The sequence below is a fragment of the Scardinius erythrophthalmus genome (genome assembly GCF_964197995.2).
Source record: "Scardinius erythrophthalmus genome assembly, chromosome: 17".
Lineage (NCBI taxonomy): Eukaryota > Metazoa > Chordata > Actinopteri > Cypriniformes > Leuciscidae > Scardinius > Scardinius erythrophthalmus.
Genome location: NC_138237.1, coordinates 24,140,118 through 24,149,580, shown reverse-complemented (window position 1 = coordinate 24,149,580; position 9,463 = coordinate 24,140,118). Strand labels below are relative to the sequence as shown.

The window sequence follows — 9,463 nt, the reverse complement described above, 5'->3', positions numbered from 1 at the left end:
TGCTTCCCCCCCTCATGTCCCCCTGAGACAAGAGATTTTTGTATTGTGTGTCTGGAAAAAAACGTCAGATGACGCAAAATTTTGCATCATAGGAGGCTTTTTTGGCCAGAGGCTAGAGACTACAGCCAGTAGTAGGAGCTAGTTCCGCATGTCTTCAACCCGCCCATAGGGGGTGGGATCTCACGATAAAATGCTACTTCTGGGAAGTGATTGCTGCGAGCAAATCACTCCACCCAAGTAGCAGTGCTTCTCCTTCTGAGAATATAGTTCCCAGTATGTATACAGTTAGAAGATGGCTGTGTCTCATGTACTTATTTGTACATGCTTTGACAAATCACAACATGTAAATAGGAAAATGTTGGCGTTATTTTGTCACTTATTGGGAGCAGTATGCTAGCTGGAGCCGTTTACCTCCAGTCTTTGTGCTAAGCTAGGCTAGCGGTGGGTGCGTCAGACAGAGTTACAGCACGCACGGAGATGAAACATGCATGTATGGACTTATCTTACTCTGGGGGATACGGTGAATAAGCTAAAGTCCAAAAAAGTCGGCATGTTCCTTTAAAGAATCTGCATGGCCAACATCCCAATATTGTTAACCAATTAATTCACTATCATAATTAAAAAAATATTTTATAGATTTAAAATAAAAGTCTATTAGATATTTAAAACTTAACCAAACATAAAGGTCATCCCAGAATTTCTTTGAGAATTTGCATAAATAAAATAAATGTTCCAATGATTCTATGTCTGCTTTACAAAAGGTGCACTCATTATAACCCAAATTAAATATGTGTCTGAGGAACTCATTATAAGGATAAATATCATTCATAATTTTAAACTGAACCTCTTTTATCTTTGGAAAGTGAGAAATCTTGTTCTAATTTGAACCACTTTATTTTTTAGGAAAATCAAAAACAAGAGGTCTCTTTCTAACTTTAGAAGGAAAGTCTCTGTATTTACAAATGTTCTTAAAACTTTAATCTTACAGCTCTCCTTCACAGAATTAAGACTTGGAATCACCGGTGAATAACACAATGCACCTTTAACCAGCTGAACCAAACCATCAGGAACAGCTTTTAACAAAGAAACAATTTCCGAGTACAAATAATATGGTATTTTTCACAAAAATTGTCATAACTATAGTTATAAGTTATAAGGACATTTCCTTCCCCATCCATAATGTGTACAATGGACCAGACACCTTTATCCATCCAGTCCTGAAAGAACACATATTAATAAGGAAACACTTATTATTCCACAAAGAACAACCATGTGGGGGGAAATAGTGCTTGTATATCAGTTTCCGATATAATAATATCCTACCTGACTATGAAAAGATGACAATTTACATTTTAGTAAGTAACAAACTAAGTCACACCTCAAAAGTAAATCAATGCCCCCAAAAGAATCAACGAAAATACGACCTGAGGTACGAATTCTAGGTTATAAATGAATCCAGTAGTTGGCAGAAATGAGCAGATCGCGCTTAGTGTTTTCAATACCAGAAGAACAGGAAGGACTACGTCATCAAGCGACTCGTGTATATAAGTCACGAGGCGCACGCGTGTTAGGTCTTTCTGTTCTGAAGTTGCGACGCAGTGAATATGTGTTCAGAGAAGTTATGGTAAGACGCAATCGACCCAGTTCCCACTATTTTACAATAATAATTTTCTTTCATACTGTGTTGTGATGAAATCTAAACTGAAAATAGCTGGAATTACCGTCAGATGGTTCAGTGGTGATGATCGGTTTTCTGAGCACACTTAATGAGGAAGAAGTAACGTTACTTCCCACATGTATGATCTGTTCCTTAACAATCTCTCTGTCTTATGCAGATATTCTACGAGGTATTCACACATTTCTGGTGAGTTGTGCAGAAATGTTATTTAAATGCTCTCCGATTTCTTTATAATGATGAAACCTAAACTGATAGCTGGAATTACCGTCAGATTGATCAGTGGTGATAAACGGTTTTCTGAGCACACTAAATGTGGAAGAGGTACTTCCCACATGTATTATCTGTTCCCTCCTTAACAATCTGTCTGTCTTTTGCAGATATTCTACGAGGGCTTCACGCATTTGTGGTGAGTTTTACAGGAATGTTACTTAAATACTGCCTGAGTTCTTTATAATGATGAAACCTAAACTGATAGCTGGAATTACCGTCAGATTGATCAGTGGTGATAAACGGTTTTCTGACTAAACAAAATGTTAAGCTTTTCAGAAATATTGCCCGCAAATGTGAATCATCTTAAGGTTTTTTTTTTTTTTTTTTTTGCCCACCAGATTTCAAACGAAGGGGATTGGGACGACTGCTTTTTGAGTTCCTTTTGTGTATTATGAACTTCTTTGTATTGTAACTTTAAAAAAAAACTCAACCCAATAAAAGTTGTTTATTCACATATTTTGTGTTTTTTACATTGTTTCTGTGAGGGGAAATTGTTGCCTACAATGCAGATGTTAACACCTTAAAGGGATGTCACCCAAAAATTTACTCCAGTTGTTCAAACCTGTATGAATTTATTTTGCTTGAAGATATTTTAAAGAATATGGATAACCAAACAGTTGTGGGGCATACTATGGAAGTCAATGGGGGTCCATCAACTGTTTGGTTACTGGCATTCTTCAAAATAATTTCCTTTGTGTTCAGAAGACATTTCTACAGATTTGGAACAACTTGAGAGAGTACACAATTTAAATTTTTGGGTGTACTATCCCTTTTAACTCTTTCACCATCAGTGTTTTCTTTTCCCCTTTTTACTCAATTTTCATGGCACCCACAATATTTTGTATATCTGAACATGCAATGTATCAAAAGAAAGTACAGACCCTCTGCTTTTCAACAAAATCAGTTTTATTCTAGCTTCATGTATTCAACACTTGAATGTGGGTAGGTTTCATTAATAAAAGCAACATTTTGAGCAAAAAGCTGAGAATTCAGAAGAATGATCAATATATATGTAGTTCGTTCAACACCCCTAATGCTTGTGCAGTCCTATAGCTCGTCCTGGATCGACATTTCATTCGGTAACATTAAGCGGTTTTAATTTATGCTGCTGAATGTTGATCTTGTTACTTTACATATGCACATTATTACTTCGCTTGTTTCTCCATCTTCGCATTTGTTTTGATCAGGAAATTCAGTACTTTCAGAAGATGTTATAGCGCCCCCTAGCATATTTCAGTGAAAAAACATAGCCGGAAAATTCCGTCAGTGGTGGGGAAGCATTTTCTCACAAATGACAGAAATTTCCGTCAATGGTGGGGAAGGAGATAGTGACCTGTGCATGTTGTATACAATGGGGAAATATCACCTTTAAATAAAGGTGAAGTGGCTAATTAATTGCCCTTCCCCATTTCTGTTGATTAAAAGCCTCAAGTACAATACCTTGATGAGCACAAAAAAACATGGTGCAAAATGGCTTTTGCTGGTGGTATGATTAAACGACAATGATGTGCTAAAAACAGAAGTATTTTTCGCATACAGATGACAACGTTGTCAACTATCCCTATTCAACACAGCCATGAAAATAATAAAATATTATTCATTCCAAACCCATTTTTTTGTACAAGGCTGTAAACAGTTTTCTGCTGTAAAGTTTGGCATTTTAACATGGGGGTTCTATGGGAATGACTCTTTTGGAGCCTATCTCTAGTGGCCAGTCGATGAATTGCAGTTTAAGTCACTTCCATGTTGGATTCAAGAGAGAGACGAAGGTTGCGCTGGGCCAGAACGCACAAGTTTTCCGTTTTTAATTCAAAACGATGTCATGTAAACGGCCCCTAAAAAAGCTTTGCCACAATTGGTACCATTTGAGTTTATTTTATTAACACCAATGGACAATTACACATTTAAAGTGAAATTCACACAAAAAAAAGCACCCAACAAGCTCAATTCTCCCTATGTTCTTAAACCATAAATTATTTCAATTATTTGCCTTTACCAAACCAATATTTCCTGTTTCAAAGAGGGAAACATACAATGTCTTCAAAAGTGAGATATAATGGTCAATCCATTTGCTAGTCGTCATCTTTTTCAATGTAGGGCTTCGCCGCAAAACGAGTAATTTGCCGAGCCAAGTATCTCTCTCTGGCTGAATTTACAGTCTGGTCACAGCTGCGTTTTGCAAATTTACTAGGTTCCTGTTTTGCTTCACCTTTATCTTCAGTTTCCATTACCTTTTCTTCTTCTTTAGCAATGTCAGTTTTCCCCTCGCTTATCTTTTCTTCATCCCCGATTTTCCCTTTGCTGTCCATTTTCTGGCTTTCTCCATCCATTTTCTGGCTTTCTCTGTCCCTCAGATCTCGCTCTCCTTTGCGGTCCCGTTCTCTGTCCTTTGGGCTGTTGTCTCTTCTGTCTCGATCTTGCTCTCCTTTCCGCTCCCGTTCTCTGTCTTTTGGACTGCTGTTTCGTCTGTCCCTCTTACCATGTCTGTCGTCTCTGTCCCTTTCCCTCCTGTCTCGGCCTCTGTCCTCTTCTCTGTCCCTGTCTCGTTCCCTCTCTCTTCTGCGGTCCCTGTCCTCCTTTCTATGACTGTGCTTGTCCTCTCTATCTCTGTCTCTCGTCCTCTCTTTCTCCTTTGTCCTATCCCTGTCTCTATCTTTGAGACTTCTGTCTCTAACATCTTTCCTCTCCCGGTCTTGCTCATCACCACTGTCTGAATGAGGGGATTTTTGTCTGTATTGGCGTTTTGAGTGGTTGCCGCTTGTGGTTGTTTTATTGAACACTGCTCTGTTATCGCTCTGGTCCTCATCACTGTGGGATTCAGCCTCGCTCTCTCTTTGTTTCAGTGTGGGCTCCGGGGTCGGTGACCTTTCTGCTGCTGCAGAGCTTGTGGCTTTTTCCTCTCTAAAACAATTTCAAGTTGAAGATTAATCATTTTATTAGAGCTTTCACAAACTTTCAAATAGTTAGCAATTTAAAATGCGACAGGTAACAAAGAATAAAAGAGTAGTTAAAGGAATAGTTCACCCAAAAATGAAAATTCTGTCATCATTTACTCACCCTCAATTTAAATGAATTTCTTCTGCTGAACTTAAAAAGTAGTTATTTTGAAGAATTTCAGTAACCAAACAGTTGAAGGACCCCATTGACTTCCATTGTATCCTTACCCATATTCTTCTAATTATCTTTTGTGTGAAGCAGAAGGAGGAAACTCGTACACGTTTGGAACAACTTGAAGGTGAGTAAATGATGACAGAAGTTTCATTTTTAGGTGAACTATCCCTTTAACCTTTTCAGATATATGATGCCGTTTGAACTGAACTCGCGTCTCATAATACATGAATTTAAATGAAATTAAATGTTCATTTATGTGTTATCAACATACAGAAAATAACCTTAATTACAGTCAGGTTCTTAATCCAAAATAATTATTATTTACTATGCTATTTTTATGTAAGCTTTTAATTATTACAATTTTTTTAAATGATTATAATTTGCAGGGTTTTTTTATGTTAAGCACATTGCATGTTTTACAAGGGGTTTGTAAACTTATGAGCAGAACTGCACGAAAGACTATTTACCTGTAACAATTTAATGTTAACCTGGGGTATGTAATTGTGTTTTCATGCACTTTATGCTTGAAGTTCCTGCTTGTTTTGCACTTATCTATGATAAACATATCCACTTTATTTGTAATGTAAGAGCAGGTGCAGCCATTTTGATTCTGGTGTCAGCCACTTCCAGTTATTTTAGCAGTCAAAAAACAGTGCTTGATCATAATCATAAACTGGTATTATTATCATAGTCATAAACTCTGGTGTGTAACGCAATTAAAGAATTATCTTGCTTCCGCATTGCAAGATAAGGTGGATATGCCTCACCTTTGAGCACTACGATCAGGAACTGCCTCTTCTCCAACTGTCTGATTGAGAAGATGTCGATAAAATCCACTGAGATCCTTCTGCTTCTTGACATCCAGAGCAGCTAAAAATGAAAAAGAAAACTATTAAGTATGTCCATTTTAATACTCATAATAACACTGCATTACACTTCAAGAACTCACCTTCTAACGCTGCTTCCCTCTTCTCTCTCTCCATCTCTTCCTGTCTTTCTTTAAGCTTCTGGCGATACGCTGAGGTGACGAAAGCCTCTTTATCAGCAAACATCTCGCCCTCTGCTTCTCTTTCCTTCTGAATTTTCCTCTCATCACGACGTTCTTGTTCCTTCTTTCTCTCCTCCACTGCACGGATCAGCTGGTTAATATACTTGGGCTGAAAATGTTGAAGTGAACAATTAGCTATTGATCATGTGCTACTTAAAAAATTATTTCAAAGCATTATATAGTAATACAACAGCTATACAGACTTATATTGATTTAAACTCAAGGTTCATCCACACCAAAAACAATAACTAGAACAATAAATCAAAAGTTTTAATAATCGTTCTAATTCTATGAGAATAGGGAAGTCCACACTATGACAATAACAACTTTCAGATCCCTTTCAGAAACATTTTTTTTCCAGCTAATGAATGATAAAAACATTAGACCGCCAATCAGAATCCATCCTGCTTTAAAGAGCTCGACCATTTAAAGTAACAGATGACAAAACTGTAACACATGCTTATAATAAACAGAACAATATCATCCATTAGTGTGAATGCTGCTTATATAGTTATAATTCTAGGTGTGAATTGGTCTTAAGAATGTCTATTGAATGAACAAAGCAACTTTTTTTGTTATAAAATTTTAAAATATACCTTTTTATCTGTGCCACCTAGCAATTTTTTATTGCTTTCCAGTCTCTCTTTCTGAATATCATCATACACGTTGTCATATTCATAGACAGTGCTGTCCTCCTGAAGTGCCTTTTGCATCTCAAGACGGGTCTGAAGTGGGATGTGTAACAAAATAATTTCAACACCATTAATCTGGAATAATTATCCAAAGGTTGTTGGGATGCCATGGATTCCATGCTCACCTGCTTCATCATCTTCTTTTTGGCTGCCTCCTTCTTCAAGCTCTCCCCAACAGAGGTCTACAATATAAGAGGTTGTGTTTTATTACAGTACACTGATTTAAGTGTAGAGAAAGTCTTATTCGGATTAATAGAAGCGGTCACCTCATCATCAGAATCATCTCCAAACACAGAGGGGCGGGAGAGAAGGGCAGATTTTGATGCACTCTTCTGAGGCAAAATGAGCCCATACCTTAAATGCACACAAGACAGTATGAAATAGGACTTAGTAGGCTATCCATTGTAAGTAATGGTTAAGTTTAGTTTAACATTTTCATCTTCAACATAATTTCACTTAAATGACAATTAATAGCTAATCTTCATTGCCATTTAAGTGAAATTACTGAACTTAAATATACGAGTTTGATAAAAATGATCATTCTAGAAGAAATTTTCAAATGGCACTTAGAGGCTTTTGCATCTGAACTCTTCAAATATATATATATATATATATATATATATATATATATATATATATATATATATATATATATATATATATAACCATTGTCTCTGCTGGGGGGAAAGTTAAACCAGTTAAAATCAGCTTAAGCTGGTTGGCTGTCGATCTCACAGCCTGATCATAACTGGTTGGGGTTTTGACCAGCTAAAAGCACCCAAACACTGGTTTTGTTTTGACCATCTTAAATCAGCTATGTCCAGATTAAACCAGCAAAGACCAGCTAAACGGCGTAGGCTGGTTTTAGTTGTTTTTTTCTTGGCAGTGGTAGCCACGCAAACCACTCCCAATTTCATAAGGACAGTTAGCTACAAAAAATCTATAATATTACGTAGAGCGAATTAGAGATTTTAGTAAAATGCAACATGTGAATACAATTTATTTATGATTTATAATGTGGCTAATATTATTGTATTCACGTGTGTTTTGGGGATAGCAGCAATAGCTCAGAGGCTCGGACTATTTTGATTAGCTTGTTCTTATCAAGATACTCTTTAACAACAAGCACACACAATCATCATTCCATCTCCATTATTATAAACTATAATTTCTTCATATGTCTTGTGTAAGGGGACGAAATAACTGTAAATTAGAATTAAGGCACTTACTGTTTACCAGAGGTCGCCATCTTGCTTCCAAAACTATCTGGCGTACACAGATTCGATAACTTTAAGATCAATACGACGTTGAAGCAACAAAGCAGAATCGAATCGTAATTAATCACAATTATTTTAAAAAACAACGATACATTAAAATACCCTACGTGTGATCACAAATTAGTCCCATTGATTGCGTTTACGTTTTTGTGAAAGTACCGTATACGAATCGAACGATATTGCTGGTTTTTAACATCAACTTGACCCATTTCTTTTGGGAGTGTCCATAAAACGTTTCACAAATATAAAATATATAGAAACGTGATTATAATTGTACATTAATGGAGTTTAATCATGTTTAGTAACTGAATTTACAAAGTAATAAGGCACATGCAGATAGCCTAGTGAAAACAAATTTCTACTGACGATATAATAGAAATTGGTTTTATCATTTCACTATCTGCTAAAATTCTCAACAATTAAATGTTTACATGTTTAAATAAAGGCATTTAAAGGAAATAATTTAAGCAAATTGAGAGATAAACATTTGTTTATATTATTAATAATTATTGAAATAGCCTAGTAGGCTAGGCTACATTTAATGCATGTCCATAGTCAAGTTTTTCTTGTAGGCATATGCTAAAAAAAAAAAAAAAAAAAAAAAAAGGAACGAAACTGTTCGAGTAGATACAGAACAGGCTGCCACTAGATGGTGACAATCTCTTTAATAAATCCCTAAATCATCAAAAGCCACACCCCTGGCAAGTTGCAGTCATTCTTACAGAACAGACAGTACAGTAGCTACTATTATATTTGTACTATACATATTTGATCTTATATGTCTTATGCCTATAAGGTCTATTATGTAAGACCATGTATTATAGGCCTATTGCAAAGGCTGATCTGGTTAAAAGTCAGGTCCACTTTTGCATAATCTGTTTTTAGAATCTTTATTTCTATTATGTGTATAGGTATACATCCATAAATTATTTTTGTCCATTTAAAAATAAGAGTCGACATTTTTGCCGATTTCTGTATGTGAACAGTTTTTCTTTCTGTAATGTGTCCTACTGTGCCATACCTGATTTGAATGTTAAATGATTTACTTAAAAGTGGATGGCATTCTTTGTATTGTATCTCAGCGTTAACCCAAACTCTGTTACACCTGCAGTAATCCTAATCTCATTTTCTCTACTCTCTCTACTCTCACTGTTAATGCCATTCAGAGAGATTTAGGTAAACGCTGAATTTGGTTGAATGGTCAGAGGCAAATAGAGTAAAATAAGGTATGAGGAAGTTTCCTCTACAAATGAAGTTGTGTGTGTCAAATGCTTTGGGTGGCTTCACACTGGTCATGAAGCAAAATAAACTGTAGGCCTACTATCTATTCATCTTTCAGAGTATCACATGACCTACAAAGAACTGGGTTGCATTTGCTTTGGCATGT

General features: G+C 36.1%; 1 protein-coding gene and 1 long non-coding RNA gene across 2 annotated transcripts; one reads left to right on the top strand and one right to left on the bottom strand.

The window, feature by feature from the left end:
- The first annotated feature begins 1,730 nt into the window (after positions 1-1,730).
- LOC308705900 lies at positions 1,731-2,400 on the top strand. Its single transcript, XR_014031982.1, has 3 exons — positions 1,731-1,864; positions 2,056-2,084; positions 2,287-2,400. It is a non-coding gene; the product is annotated as an uncharacterized lncRNA (long non-coding RNA).
- nsrp1 (nuclear speckle splicing regulatory protein 1) lies at positions 2,284-8,273 on the bottom strand. The gene is made up of 7 exons (XM_081391192.1): positions 8,029-8,273; positions 7,066-7,153; positions 6,925-6,981; positions 6,704-6,832; positions 6,009-6,216; positions 5,827-5,929; positions 2,284-4,849 (listed from the first exon to the last, which is right to left on the bottom strand). Exons 1-7 carry the CDS (start codon positions 8,046-8,048, stop codon positions 4,021-4,023), a joined length of 1,434 nt encoding a protein of 477 aa, XP_081247318.1. The 5' UTR covers positions 8,049-8,273; the 3' UTR covers positions 2,284-4,020.
- Between the last annotated feature and the right edge of the window lie 1,190 nt (positions 8,274-9,463).

What these genes read in the sequence shown, in the direction of transcription:
- nsrp1 (XM_081391192.1), bottom strand. Translation starts at nt 8,048, where the DNA reads ATGGCGACCTCTGGTAAACA. An exon ending in GAGATGATTCTGATGATGAG is followed by an intron (nt 6,982 to 7,065) that starts GTGACCGCTTCT and finishes CTTATATTGTAG; the next exon opens with ACCTCTGTTGGGGAGAGCTT. An exon ending in GAGGGAAGCAGCGTTAGAAG is followed by an intron (nt 5,930 to 6,008) that starts GTGAGTTCTTGA and finishes TTTCATTTTTAG; the next exon opens with CTGCTCTGGATGTCAAGAAG.